Source organism: Tribolium madens, unplaced genomic scaffold, assembly GCF_015345945.1.
Source record: "Tribolium madens isolate multiple individuals breed KSU strain unplaced genomic scaffold, Tmad_KSU_1.1 Scaffold_97;HRSCAF=244;Tcas5.2_LG3a, whole genome shotgun sequence".
NCBI lineage: Eukaryota > Metazoa > Arthropoda > Insecta > Coleoptera > Tenebrionidae > Tribolium > Tribolium madens.
Genome location: NW_025401069.1, coordinates 10,182,849 through 10,198,238, shown reverse-complemented (window position 1 = coordinate 10,198,238; position 15,390 = coordinate 10,182,849). Strand labels below are relative to the sequence as shown.

The window sequence follows — 15,390 nt, the reverse complement described above, 5'->3', positions numbered from 1 at the left end:
TGTTGATGGCCATTTCATGAGATTTTGCAAATTGCTCCCAAAATGGGACTTTTTCTCGATTCTCGTAAACGAGTCTGCCAGATGTTGGCAACAACTGACTATAATCATCAAAATAAGTACTGAGGTGGAATCTCAAATGTCAAGGAAACAACAAAATAAGCGATGTGAGTTCATCATGAATTATCGTTGCCTAATTCCGGGCAATATTCGTAGATTAATGGATTTATCGACTGAGCTGGAGCGCTTTTCCTTCAGCATATTAATAAGAGAGTTATTTGTTTAGGGCCAGAGACAATTCTCTAGTTTCAAAGCGGACAGGATAAGGCTACAGAGCCACAGTTGAGTAAATAACACGACAAAATCCTGTTAAGTTTGTAATATTTCACGCATTTTGTTTTTCCTTATGTTTTGCACCTATTAGCAATTCAAAGAGACTAATTTGCATATCTAGAGGGCGAACTCATGCCATATGAAAATTGGAATACAAGTCACAAGATGGCGCTTAATGTTAAGTCAACTGTCACACAAAAAACTGCGGTAAATTTGAATTCAAAGCCACTTTGTGTACCGATGATGCAACAAATCGTCCAGATTTTTAGTAGTGGCGTTTTACTCTAGCGTACACGAGCCAAAATAAAACAATCACCTGTGTATTTCGGCTAAAGTGACGTCATAACACATGTGTGCTCCCGAAATAAACGCGGCGCCGAGACGTGGTGACCATCGCGTATAATTAGTGATCACATTTCTTCTATTTCTAGGAATCAGCGGCGTGCGTTAACCCCTCGAAGTCTTTGTCTGATATTGAAATGTTTCATACCTATTAATTAAATCTCATTTGCAACTTCTATCTTACGTCATAATCTTTCTTTTCCAGTGATTTAATTTTTTCTTTTCAAAATTCCGGTTAATTGGACTGGCAGTCTCACATTACTGATTTTAGTGTAAAAGAACTGGTAGAGGCGGTTTAACTTGAAAGGTTTCTCTGCATTGATTGGAAGAATTTAAGGAGACAATGACACGATTTGTTCAGTTTTATAATTTTCTTTTCTGCGATTAAGCGTCTGGAAAGTTTAGTAAAAGTTGACTTTTTATTTGAATCAGACTAGCTACTAAGCTTTTAAGCCGGCGATTTTTTTTGAAAACGGTTTCAGTGTCGAAGTTCACTCTGAAAAGAGCTTTTTAGTGCTTGTTGACCCAACATTTGTGGGTGTTTTATATTCGCTGTAAGTTAAAAGCAATTAAGTCAGCACGGTTTGTGTGGCTACTTCCGTGTTGACTTTGCGGGTTTAAACTTTCCACTGCAATCTCAGACCTGGTGATGAGGCTAGTAAATGTAAAATTGGTTGCCGATCAGTAGGTGCTTCTTTTATATTAGATTTTCTGTTATTCTGAAATACTGTATTTCCAATATTGTCACAGCAGAGAAAGATAATATGGAAGGTTGATAATGGAATAACGTATTCTGTAAATCAACATAAATTGTATGTTTTAGATATTCGAGAAGAGCTTGAGGCTTTGGTATCGGGTGAATTGTCCTCTGGGATCTGTTACCCATCTATAAATCGAAAATTTCTCGGACAAAGTTTTTGGTTCACTGTGGGAAATTCTCCGCGTAATATTTATTCATGTTCATTGTAAAGAGAAAGGATGTAGTACGACTGTATAAATATTGAATAAAGCAGATATCGCCTGAAATATGACACAATGAAACCTCGTTAATTCTACAGGGACTAAGTCTGAATTAAAAACTAATTAATTCGCCAAATGTGTTTTACACATTTTTACACTAAGCTGTGTTTTAAGCAAATAAAATACAACAGGACGTGTTAAAAAAGGATCTCGTTGACAATTTGTATTCATTACATTTGGTTTAATTTCGGCGAAACTGCAGGATTTATTTTTTAAACTAAAGCGGATGGTTTATGATGAGTTTTAGAGTAGGAGTTTTGAATAGATATTTTCTGCATACCAGAAAGGGATTTTTAATTATTTGTTAGTCAACAATTTTAAAAATTGCTACACATACGAGTAGAAAAAGCACGTGAAAGCGCAAAAATACCGATTTATATTTTATTCAAGAATAAACCAAGACATAAACATTGAGTCGGCTTTTATATAATAAATTAATTAACGTATTTTGTTTTTGTTGGAATAAGTTAAAACTTTCACGCGTTTTTAATTACCGGAGAATATTAATTTACTCTTTGTGTTCAAAAAATAAAAGGATTCTGTTAAGAATAAAGTTACAATTAATTATTATATCCGCCAGTTTCAGTTAATTATTTCTTTTCACTTTGTTACGTTTACATACAATTACATTTATTTATGTTATTTTTTATAAATACCTCAAGGCTTTTAAGTTTAACAATCTCGTAAAATCTACAAACTGGCATATCTTTCCTGTTAGCATGCAAAACATTTTGTCAGCAAATCCCGTCGACACAAATCTTTCAAAGCTCGAATTAGAGTGAATGGAAAAATAGCACAAACAGGCCAAAAATTAATAAAAGTAACTCGTCCGCATAAAAATAACATGAAAGCCAACAAGTTAAACACGTGTACGAATAAGATAGCTTGTATTTCAATCAAATTTTAGGATGGCGTGATAAATCATATTTCAAATGCATATTTCACTCAAGAATTAAATTAAAATGCATTAATGCCCCCGTAATAAATCGGGAAAATGTTAAAAATTGACTGGAAGAACAGAGAATAAAGCTTTACATATAGCTTCTAATAATTTCAGGAAAGCCCTGTGAAAAGTGGCAGCGATTTTGGCCAAATTCTCAAAATTTGGACTTTGTTTATTAAAATTTTGTTCTGATTTGAGTTTTTATTGCAGTATATCGGGATGCTGGACGTGCCTCGACCGACCAGCAGGGTGGAAATCGTGGCGGCCATGCGAAGGATACGAGTAAATATAGAGAAATTTATAAGGTTTCAGACTGATTAAAGTGTGTTTCAGTACGAATTCAAGGCAAAAGGAATTAAGAAGAAGAAGGTGACGGTGGAAGTCTCGGTGGATGGTGTTAAAGTTACACTCAGGAAAAAGAAGAAGGTAACCAAGGGGAGACGTTGAAACTTTGTATTCCGACTGCACGTACAAGAAAATACTTTTAACGGTTGTGGCCCCAACAAATGGGCTGGATGGGAAAGGGGAAACACTAGATTTTTATTAAAGAGTTTTATTTTCCCGGGCTTTCCTTTTGTCACTACACATTTTTCTTTGGGTCGCAAGTTCCCATTTATGTTGTTTATGTTCCACACGGGCAACTTAATGAAGCGTTAATATTTACAACAAAACTCTTATTAGATTGTGTCCCAATAACTTTCATACAAATGCGTGCAGTTCGTCCAATTTAAATATTTCCGCTCCGATAACTTTGTTTTTTTTTGCAGAGGAAACACTGGCTGGACGACGGAAAGCCTCTACTCCTGTCGCATCCCATCTATAGAATATTTTACGTCTCACACGACTCTCAGGACTTGAAAATATTTAGTTATATAGCTAGGGATGGAGCTTCCAATGTTTTTAAATGTGCAGTATTCAAATCGAACAAAAAGGTTAGTATGAAATTTATAAGTCATCTTTTTGTAAATTTGCCAAAACTATACGCCCACCTTCTTGTCGAAGCTTAATTATTAGTTGGACGATATTTTGTGCAAATAATTGGTAAACACATTTTCCGCATTATTCCAGTCTTGTTGTTTCCGTGTTAATATAGGAAAAAAATATTTTTTGATTTTTTGTGATGGTAAAATCTATTTTATTTATCACGAAATTGCGGTTTCAAAAATAAAACATCTAGAAACTGTGATATACGATATGGTGTGAGTTTTCTTTATTGTGTATACGAAGAGTTTTATCCGTATCTTTCAGGCGCCGCTGCTAGGAATTTTGATCTACAGTTTTTAGCTACAAGCCTTTTTCAGAGAATTTTATGTGAAAAATAATTTGGAAATTATTATACCAACTTGGTTACACTAATTACTATATGTTGCAAGATATAATTTATTTGCAAAATTCTAAAATTTTTATTTTTTTCTGTACCTACCTGTTTTGGTGGTTCAAACTGATTTGTTTTAAATACAATTGCGGTGCATTTTAAAAGCTTTGCGAATTGTTTTCTTGATATTTTTCTCCAGTCAGTAACTCCTCACATGAATGTGAGACAGCAAAGTGGCAATATTCATTCAAACATTCCAAAGACTGTTCTGAGTGTTCTGACATCTAAACGTCCAAGCACTCTTCTTGTATTCAGCTCCGTCAGCGAGCTGCCGAAGCCAAATTCCGCGTTTCTTCCTTTTCATAATGCATCTGTCACATCCTGAAATGTATGACTATTGGCTCTTTCGTCAAGCTATTTCCGAATTCCGGCTCTTGATGGATTCGGAATGTTTTGTTTTGGCGTCGATGTGCCATATTAGAGAACATCGTGGCTTGACTTGTCGCCTGTCATCATGTTTCATTTAGTTGACGTTGGCACAATATCGATTCGGGCCGAAAATATGAGTGGCCTATATATTCGCATCATTCAATTATAGATTCCGGACGTCTTTCTTGCACGTGGACCCCGATTACCCATCGTTATTTAAATATAAAAGCAAAATAAGCAACACGTCACCGATATGACATCACCCCGTATCCCTGAAAATGTGCCAAAAATTTAATTTAAACGATGCAAGTGCTCTCTTGGCAGAGCACTCCCCAAAGACACACGACATTAATTTGAAACAAAAAGACAGCCACTTCCTTGGCGGAAAGCACGTGAAGGAAGCTCGCGAAAATTCGCATAACTACGTTGTATAATAAATGGACACTTTACTTAAATTTAGAGTAATTAGAGTAAAGCAGACAAACATTTACACGATTAGTTTAATTTTGTTGAGGATTTATATAAATATCGGGGAAAATCTAAGAGAAAACGCTTGTTTGGAGTGTACTAATTAAATTAGCGATTCGTGGAATCTAGGACGTGATACTACTTTTTGGCTAATTCAAGAACTTCTTGGATTTTCTTTGCTTTCCAAGTTTGGTACAAGTTAGGGAACTGCGAGCGATTCGTTATCGGATTAGAAGAAAACTCAAATTCAGGTAAAAGAACACATTTATTTCATTCAAGTGTTTGCATTCAAATTTCTTGACTTCAAATTAAGGTTATTTATTTCATAAGTTAATTTGTATTTGGTTACGTTGTATGTAATTTAAATTTTCAGAAGAAAATTCATTTTACGTTTTTGAAATATGATTCTAAAATCTTATAACCAATTCCCTATTGTTTCATCGTTGCTTGACCACGTTATTGTTGGAAATTACGTAACAACATCAGACATCCTCAATGCACAGTGGTCATTCAAATCTATGCGGTTGTTTACAAATTCCATTTAGTACATTTCTGCATGGTTTATTTGCAGCAATTCGTTTTAGTAGCTTTGTATTCCTAAATGCATACAGGGGTAACAAAGCTCACAGAAATTATCTGACACGTGTTTGACTTTCAAAACTATGTTTATTACTTGAAACACTCGTCTCGGATTCCACTTTTTTATCTTTTCCACCAAAGATTTTGTAAACTCAGTTCTGCATCACGAATGCAGCAACAAATGGAACTGTCAACATTTACTTTTTCCTGATGCTTGTAATCTATCAAATTTGGAAATAAGATAAATCTGCTTCAATGAGGGGATTTGGCGAGCAATTTCTCTTTGTGATGGTCTATCTGATACCTTGAAGTTGTTTTTTCATCGGTAGTAACTGGAGGCTGAATCTGGAAATCCTCTATTCAGATTGTTACCTTCATCCCTCGTTATGCGGGCGAACTAAGGGCATTGTCATGTTCGAGCGCCTGCAGCCTTTTAGCCCATTCTAAACTAATTTTAGAACCGTAGGTGTTGAAACTAATTTACGACAGATGCATATCGATTGAAACCTAAATGTTACTGCAACTGGACTCGAAACGGATAGTCTGAATCATAAATACGTTATTTCGTTGATGTGTATTAAAGAAAATTCTCAATGGATGGCCATGTTTATGGCTCTCTATCTGTTCGGGTCGTAGCATCGCAATTAAGTTTTATAAAGGGTTTAGTTGCAACGGATTTGAAACGTTGAAAGTCTTCATATTTGCTCTGTTCTCATCCCATTTTTGTAATCATTTCATCCAGGTTGATTTAATTACTTTCCAGCGAATTGTTCTGGCAATTATCTGCACCTTCCAGTCAGATTTATGCTTGTTTGAATCTATTTAATCTCGTGTTACTTTTGAAAGTTTTTATTACAAACGATATTAGAATTCCTAATTAAACTTTCCTTGAATTATGAAATTATTTCAAAGTTTCGTAATGAAGCATTAAAGGGATTCGCTTTAGAAACTCATCGACTCATCACCAAAAATCGGAGCTCAGATGTGATAATTCCATTTTACGACACATTTGAAGAGGAAAGGAATGAATGGGAGTGCACATGTTGAAAATTCAATGAACTCCGGGAGTGTTTCCGACTAGAAACAGTTCTAGCACTGTTCTAATTATTAAATGTTATTATTGTGCCACCTGCTCTGTTCCTCGACTTAATTAATCAAAATGCCACCCTGCTTTAATATTAAATTTCTTGCTAGGTATGTAATGATTTATAAAACGAAATTTTCATTCATTTGCAAAAGCCGAAACATTTTTATCGATAATTAAATTATAACTCAGACAAGAGAGTTTTAATTCGGCTCGTATTTTTAAATTCGTAATGAAAACAACTAAATTGATCGATTTCCGTCGTCGTCTGGATTCTATAATGCGACGTTCATCTTTTATTTTCGCTGTAAAACGAACAATAAAATTTTAAGTGGCATATTCAATTGCAGGGACGGATTTGAATTTTTTACGATACTATTCAAGCTCGAAATGTGGGTAATTCCACGAGTAATTAGATTTGAGGGCACAATGCTCAATGGCTCAATGATTTATCGGTCTAGGTTAGAGTTGGTTCATCTATATTCCCGAAATCAACCCGAAATGTTGTGAGGGTAGTAAAGAACAGATTTAAAATAAATTTGGACCGTCTGCGTGTGAACTTAAAGTTTCTACAAGATATTCACACATTATTCTCGGAAACAGATGTGGTGATTTACGGATTCTCTTTACAAAAATTGCGATAAATATCGTCGTGCTTTCTGCACGAGAATTTTCGAATAAATTATTGAGACAGTGGTGGTCGCTGAAAACTTACCGTTTCCTCCATAAATAACTGACCGTTTTTTCGCTTTTTCATATTTTAGAGTAAAGCGCATTTTTGGTTTAAAACGAATAAAAGGACCGTCTTAATTTAATCACCTCGGCTTGAGCCGTTCCCTGTCACGGATTCGCAAACTTTAGAAAGACATTTAATTTTTCCTTTTCAGTTTAATGTCGTGACTTTTTGACTCGTTTAAACTTCTCTCTTTCTAATGACTCTGATGTCGGCGAAGTTGATCGTGGTAAAAATTCACCAGATTGGAAATCTTATTACATTTGGTAAGTTTAAAGTGGATCATGACATTGTAAATTCCTCATTTCGTAAGCTGAACTTTTCACATTAGCGGCTTTATTGCATTAATAGCGTAGTGAAAATAGTGGTTTTTGTTGTCTGAATTCCACGTTACACAGCGATCGTTTTAAAAGCTTTCTGTTTTTTGCACACATAAACATAAAAATAAATTTATAACACCGGCGCTAATAAAACTCTTGTAAGTTTTTTATGTTGGCAGTATTTTGATTACTCCTCGAATTTACTGATGTTAAGTGACAAATAGGACGATTTGTGAAAAATGTAGCCAATTAATCTTGACTTTTTAGATTATTGGTAGTTAGGAGAAACACGGTTTGTCGCAGTCACTAGTCAGCTATTTTCTCTTCAATTTACTTCTAGAAAGACATAATTATAAATCATAATTTTTGAAATATTGCCAAGCGATAAATTAAAAGTAGATTTGCTCATTGTACTGGCTTATGGATTGGCACACCTGCAAATAATACACAAGTGCATTTCACGTTGCAGTTTGGAACGTGGTGTGGAACCAATTTTATTTAAGACATTGGCAATAGAATCAGCTATAAAGGCAGCGTACTACTGCGAATTATTACTCGAGTAATACCTATTGCTGACCAATTAATTATCGTAACTAATTTCGAATTTTCGACCAATACCGCAGCTATCTTAGGCGGACCAGTAAAAATGTTGGTCTATTTTCATCTGTTTTGCTTTTTTTTAACAATGTCTTTATTGTTCATACATCTGCGTCTGCCGCTTGTTCAATCGAGTGTTAAAGACAATAAATATTTTTATGGCTTGCGTCGATGGCGGTCGATGCAGCTTCTGCTGCACTGCTGTCATTCCTTGCTTGCATTTATTCTCGGAAGCATGTCAATCTAGACTTTTTAAATATTTTGAGTTTTTTAGCCAGCAAATATTTGGTTGCCTATACCACAGCTTTAGCTGAAAGCTCTTCTGTGTCAGCTGAAAGACTAAACCTTCTTGAACTCGATTCCGGCTAATTTCGCACATATTTTGACATTACGCTACGTGTAAGGAAATCCGAAATATTTGGTTGTTAAAAGCTTTTCATCTCCACTTTCAGAGAATTCGTAACAATTATTACAAGTATTACAAACATTATTTAATTTTTTGTCAAAAATATTAATGATTCGGTGTCGGCAGAGTGATTCTTGTAGTCATGATTATAAACATCAAAGCTTTAAAAGTTTTGTCTCATAAAAAAGAATTTATTAGGTGATACTTTGTGTCGAAGCACTAAAGTTTTCAGAAAGCCGGAAAGTGAATTTCCTGTCGACTCTTGTGGTGTAACGACATGAAACTGTATTCTTGGCCTAATTTTCGTTCGCATTGAGATGGTGGGTGCTATCATCTAATAAATGATGTTATGTTGTGGTTAGCCGAAATCAAGTGCAATTCTAGCGGTTTTTCGAAGATTCAACAAAGTGCTTGCGGTTTTTTTTTGGATTCGTCGTGGGATTCTATTGGCAAGAATAACTAATTTAGTGACTTTTTTATTGTGCGTGTTGTTTTTTAAAAAGCGTCAAGGAAAATATAAATCAGATTATAAATGATGCGGCAATTGTGGGCCTTTTTGTACACAATATTTTCTAGAGAAATTGGTTTGTTGATAAGACGGATTTGATTGACGGTTTTCTTAGTTTAGAAAATTGCTACCGGCGAACGAAAAATGATGATAGGAAATGCTTTAATAAACACTTTACATAACTTTAATTAAATTTAACAAGGCGAACTTTGAAACTATTTCAAGTATCTTGGATCAAAAAGAATCGAGTCGAAAACTTCTTAATTATTTAAGTTTCGTGACAGATTCTGTGTTTCTACGATTGGACTGGCACGTTGGCAGGAAAGTCTAGGTTCTAACACATATCCAGAAATACTAAACATACTCATTTTTCAAAATTAACAAAATATTCTATCGTCGGAATTTTTCTACTTGAGAAACTTTTACCAACCGTTTCATACATTTTTTTAATGTTGACATAAATTAGTTTAATGTATTTTAGAATAGATAAATATACCTCACAACGTGCTGGTCCCAATAATAGAAAATTTGGGTTGTAGCTTTGTCTAAAAATTTCCCAACATAACAAGTGCTAAAAAATGTGACAAACCAATCCCGACCTGACCCACTGAACCCGTACTGTGGGATCAATAACCACTAAAAGTTTTTGTGTTTATTTTGTTGTGCCAAAAATATCAAGCCTACAGGAAAATTTTGGCGAATTTCTTAGCCAAGGCGATCAGTTTGCACCACCAACTAGACGGCTATTATTTCAAAGCTTGAAAATCATTTTTTTATTCAATTTATATATGGAAGACAAATTTTTGAGCGATTCAGAAACAAAATTTCGTGGTCTAGTTTCTAAGTTCTACGCCGGTATTTTCCTCACACAGTTAGAGCGTTAATTGTTAACAACCATTTTAGAAGCCATTAATTGTCAGCTATTTGTGGCAAACAATCAACACACTATTCGTGGAATGAAATCTAAAAAAAGTCGAAACCTGTATAAAACCGTCTTCGAAATGGTTCTTAACAGTCCGAGTTTCACACATCATCACACATATTTCGTTCAGCTATCGCCAGTTATCGAAGCGTCAATTCAAATTCGGTGAAATGCAATAGATATAAATACGCTCACAAAATCAAGTACAGCGGTCTAGGTGTATATTTGCGAGGCCGAGCGTCGCGACGCTACTTGCCAACTCCATCCTAATCAGTTTGTTAGCGGCGGGCCACCTGAAGCATCGCTTGACTTAAATAATTCGCGACGTTTGTTGTGTTTTAATAACATGAAATTTTCTCGCAACTTTACGTTCTTCAAAATAATGAAGAACTCACCGAGAACAGATCAGCGTTTAACGTGCCCTAAAACGTCTCGAAAGGATGAGTAAGAAGTCACAACTGGTCAAAGTACGCCATTCCAGTCTGGACATGCCGGATCCAGAAGTAGTTGTCAAGAAGAAGCAGGATATGCTAACCAAAGCAAGGAACAAGTTATTTAACTTGGGTGAGACTTTGAAGACTCATAAAATAGATGGAGACCAACATAAGAAGACAGTGACTCAAGCTACCATCGACTACATTTTCAAGCATTGTCCTAAAGAGAAAAACCATGTTTATGCCAACACTAACATTCACACTAAACGGAATCTCCAGAAGCAGAATTCGGTTGGTGCTTATCCGATCAAAATCGAGATCACTCAAGACTCTGATGAAGAAAAAGAAACAATTAAAAGATCAAGACCGGCTACAGTTTGTGTTGATAAAGTGAGTGAAGGAAGAGAAACAGCAGCTTTGGCCCTGGAAAGGCCTCGAAAAAAGCTTTCGTTTCGGGAGCCTGAAATTGTGGGTCGCCATGAGCAACAGAAAACTCATTTGGAAGTAGTAGGACTTAAGAGAAGTTCCAGTTATTGCAATGGGATCTTGCATCGAAGCCCCAGTTTTGAAGACTCTGATTTGGAGGTATCGCTTTTTTGCACCTGGATCTAAATTTAAAATTGCAGTTTGTGTCGGTGGTTAATGTCTTTTTCCTTGTTGCAGAGCCAAGCTATGCGCGTGGTGAGGACAATAGGTCAAGCGTTCGAAGTGTGCCATAAACTGTCGATTACCGCTCCTGAGAACGAAAATTTTGATCAGGACGAACAAGATACGCTTACTCAAGACTTGCTCAGCGACCGATTGAGTGACATAACGAGTGATAAACCGAAGAAAGGTAAGAGTTTTGTGCTAGGCTGTCAAAGCGCCTGAGATTGATTAATTTCAACCAACGCATGACTTTTCTAAGGACGGAAATGATGTTTTTGTCAAAGGTCGCGCTTAATTAAATTAACAGATGACTCGACATAGTTTAAAATATCTCGGGTAAATTTAGTTCAAGTGCACACTTCTGAAAAAAGCGGATTTTTGTCTTTTATGTAAACAGTGCCAATCAAATGGGATTTCTTCTAATTTCGATTGTTGTGCGAACGAATCAATCAGAGGGGAATTAGATCCTCGTTGAAACTCTTACTTTGTTTGTTTGAAGACGTAACAGATTCGCGTCCATTTGCTTCATGTCTAATAACATACATTAAATTAAGTTTATTTTTTATTGCTATGATGTTGAACAGAAATGGTTTTGCATAATATACGTGGAGTTAGTGTTTATAAAGGTTTTGGAATATTCAAATTTAATTTCACTATCGTATGTTATGGTTCTGAGAGGTGGCAGGAAAAGTACACATCCTGTTTGTTTTTCCATTAAAGATGTCACAATTCGAGCTTTAAGAAAATTATTGGTCACTCGTAATTTACAGTGAAGCCACTTCGGACGTCTTTTTCCAATTAATAAAATTAACTTGGCGACAAACAACTTCAATTTGTAGCACTTTGTGGCAAACGTGTGAGTGTTTATTTGAGCTTTCAGAACTTGTTAATAATTTATTTGTGGATGTAAAGTTTTAAGTAAAGTGTGGATTGTGGGATTTGTAATAAAAATTTAATCAAATAACAAGCAGGTGTTGAAAGCAAACATTCATTTTTGAAAGGTAATCCTTCACCTCCAACGTATTCAAAAATAGTTATTGGAGTTTATTGATCTTCTAAAACGTGATTTGTAAAACGAAAAACTGTTAAAATAAAATTGAAGCTCTTTCTTGAGTGCGTTATATTTTTTAGGTTTATGTTTTGTGGATGTATGTATTTATTGCTTTGGGTTAATTTTTTTACTTTTTATTTTCTGAAATTGTTTACACTTCAAAAAGAATTTTTATGCTGCCTGATTATAAAGCAGCGAGTATAAATCAAATTTGTAAAACCACTGGTTTCTTTGTAAACAAATACAGGAGATTAAAGGAATAAAATGCTACATCTTGCTAAAGCACGATTTTTTAATTGAAATTAAAAATTTAACTCTCATTTGTTCATATTTAAACTTTCTATAACATAATTGCGTATTTTGTCATCAAGGCGGCTTTCAAAATTGCAAATATTGCGTTGAAAATGTATTATTAAAAGAATCTAATTTTTATAGGTTAATCCTAAACCTAATTTATTGTTTACTGTAGCTCATTTTTGCATAGTAATTTGGTGGAAGATTTACAACAAAAATATAAGGATTTGTAAGAGACGTTTCAGAAATTTTTAAATAACTTTTCGTATTTACAATTACACATAGTTTAATATAAAATTAAATAGAAACATAAAAACCTGTCTTCTCTGAAAGTTAAACATATTTCTGTAACGCACACGTTAACTGCAGCGAATTAATCACTTCAGTTGGCATTTTCATTGCTAAAACTTCCGTCATATAGGCAAAGTTTCGCTGCACTCGACAGAATTATGCACATTGCAAAACGCTTTTACCTTAATTGTTCCAATGCATTCCATCCGTTCAACCTCTGACATTCCTTAAACAATCAGCAAACTACCGAACTTAGCAAATTAATAATTCGTACATTTCCACGACCCTAATTTTCCTCGTGACAGCCTCCGAATTTGTCCTGGAGGACTCAGCAGTTACCAGGATTGTGTTCTCTATTTTTGCTCATCGTGTCTCAATGTCCCGTTTTTGAAAGTGAGACGGGGTTCAACGGCCATTTGCAAAATTGTTCTAAATACAAACTTGTCAGCGTAAAATTAGAAGTTGATTACGCAAATTTCGGAACGATTGATAGGACAGAGAAACAAGCTAATTGTCTCGTCGTTGTCAGAAATGTCTCAATAATGAATTATTGAAGAGTCTTGGCCAAAAAATGCGGGACGTCTGCAAATTGCTTCGGATTACGAAAATGAAAATAAATTGAGTCTTTACGATGCACTGTAAAAATTACGACTTGTTTTGAGATTTTTAAGTGCCGCCAACAATAGTTTTATTTGCAGGTTTAATTCAAGCTGAAACAATATGGTAGAGAGAGTCTTGATTCCGGGTGACGTAATCCAAATTTACATCCGATATCGAGCTTCCTTCCGTAAACACTGCTTTGTCAACCAGCAACTAATTAGTTCTCACTTACATTGTTAGCTTGACAAAGTTAACAAATGCACTGAAAGCTTTTTTCGCAAGAGCGATATTGATTATTTTGTTTATTACCAAAAATAAAGTCTGGTTTTGAAAGTTTTTTGTTCTCAGAAGTCAGTAAATAATAAAATTAAAACTTTTAAAAACTTTGAATGGTTTATTGTTAAAAAAAAGTACAGCGAAATTGTTCTTTGAGTTCAAAATATAAAGAAAGTAGAGACAAAAATAAAAATTTAAAGATTTTAAAATACATGTTTTGTATTGTTTGGTCCAAGTGACAAATCGGTGAAACTACGCCTTAGAATAAGATTTTTTTTCAGTGTTGAATGCGATTTTGTGTGTCAATAAGATGCGTTACGTAATTTTTCACAAACAAGATTTTCTGCACTATGTAACTCTTTCGAAAATTGTAAGTTGTAAAAGTTCTCTTGTTACTGATATCTTTCAGTCGTCATTTCCTTGACACTCTCGAATGTATACAAACAATTAAAAGTAAATGAATCTTTCTACGGTTTGGTTTTGAAAATAAAAAATCTTGTTTTTGTTCATTAATTAGACTTTTACCGTGAGAAAAATTTAATGGCCATTTGCCCATTTTTTTCCGGGATATTGATCGTAAGTTAGAAAATTCGTTGTCTACTTTACATGATCTATATTGGCAAAAGCTTTTGAAATTTCTAAGATAAACAAGAAAATGTCAGAAGCACTGTCACTTTCCTGACGGGTAGATCAAAAGACATTTCCGCAATAACTTCCGTGGTCAGTGAACAAGATTAAACACATCTTTGTTTATTTATCGCAGAGTTAATTTTAAAACAGTGGAGCCAAATTTGTATCAGGAATATAATCCACTTTACACTAGCCAAGGCAAATTAACTTTCATTTTTGTGAATTTTAAGCACGCCAGTTTATCGCTAACCCGATAAGAATTGTGATAAAGTGGTATGTCTATAGAGCACTCATTCAGAACGCACTTTATTCTGATGACCCTTAAGTAAAATAAAATATTCTGCGAGCGAAAAGTTCGGAAGCTTTGTGTTATTGAAAGCCATAGCTTTGGCCGTTTGGCCCAACAGCCGGTATAAAAAAGCTATACTATCAAGAAAAAACGAGTTAATCCTAACCTATCAATCCTGAAAGTTCACATTTGACGCTAGTTTCGGAAAAGTTTCATTTCCATTATCGCGATGTGTTAGAAAAACCTCTTTGGAGGTAGTGATATATCACTGGTCTTCTTCTCTCGAGCAATTCATTTGTTATCAAGTCAGGCCATTTTAAAGACACTAATGGATTCCCGGAATAAAAACTTTTCAAAAGATCGTTTTCTATCGAAATTAGCTACGGAAACAGCTGTTTGATTCCTTCTATTTTAAAAATCGTTAGCAATCTCATCTCAACAATGAGGAGTCTTAAGTGCATCATCATTGACGTCACCTACTAATATTACGCATTTTTGCATCTTCTTTGTCAATTCTAAATTTGAAATTGGGTCTGCGTTAAGCTCTTTTGATGTTCATATTTACTGTTTAGGCGCAGATGCGCTCGTTGAAAAATTAAGTGACTGGGTAATTTAATTTTTGGCCTCCTGACATGTAAATGTCAAATTAACGTACAATTGACACCTATTGAAAGACTGTATTTACAGTCGCCTGAGCATTTTACGCACAGACGAGTGTAAAGTGACAGTTTTACCGCACTGCCAAAATTATCTTCATAGACTTTTATAAAAAAAAACTGTTTGTAAGATGATAACATTTTTAATAAAACGCTCTACACACAACCTTTCAATCTTAGAACTCTTTTTTCTTCACACCACTTTATAATTATAAACACATTGTA

At 34.7% G+C, this 15,390-nt stretch overlaps 1 protein-coding gene across 2 annotated transcripts in view; it reads left to right on the top strand.

The window, feature by feature from the left end:
• The window catches only part of LOC123014596 (carboxyl-terminal PDZ ligand of neuronal nitric oxide synthase protein), a 46,635-nt gene that overhangs the window by 24,938 nt on the left and 6,307 nt on the right, over positions 1-15,390 (top strand). Inside the window, exons 3-6 of one of the 2 annotated variants that reach the window (XM_044413790.1) lie at positions 2,846-2,917; positions 2,969-3,061; positions 3,403-3,567; positions 11,094-11,265. In XM_044413790.1, the coding sequence (XP_044269725.1) occupies positions 2,846-2,917; positions 2,969-3,061; positions 3,403-3,567; positions 11,094-11,265 (502 nt within the window). Of the gene's footprint in view, positions 1-2,845; positions 2,918-2,968; positions 3,062-3,402; positions 3,568-9,954; positions 11,016-11,093; positions 11,266-15,390 lie in introns of those variants that run through there. The other variant, XM_044413789.1, reaches the window with a different exon arrangement.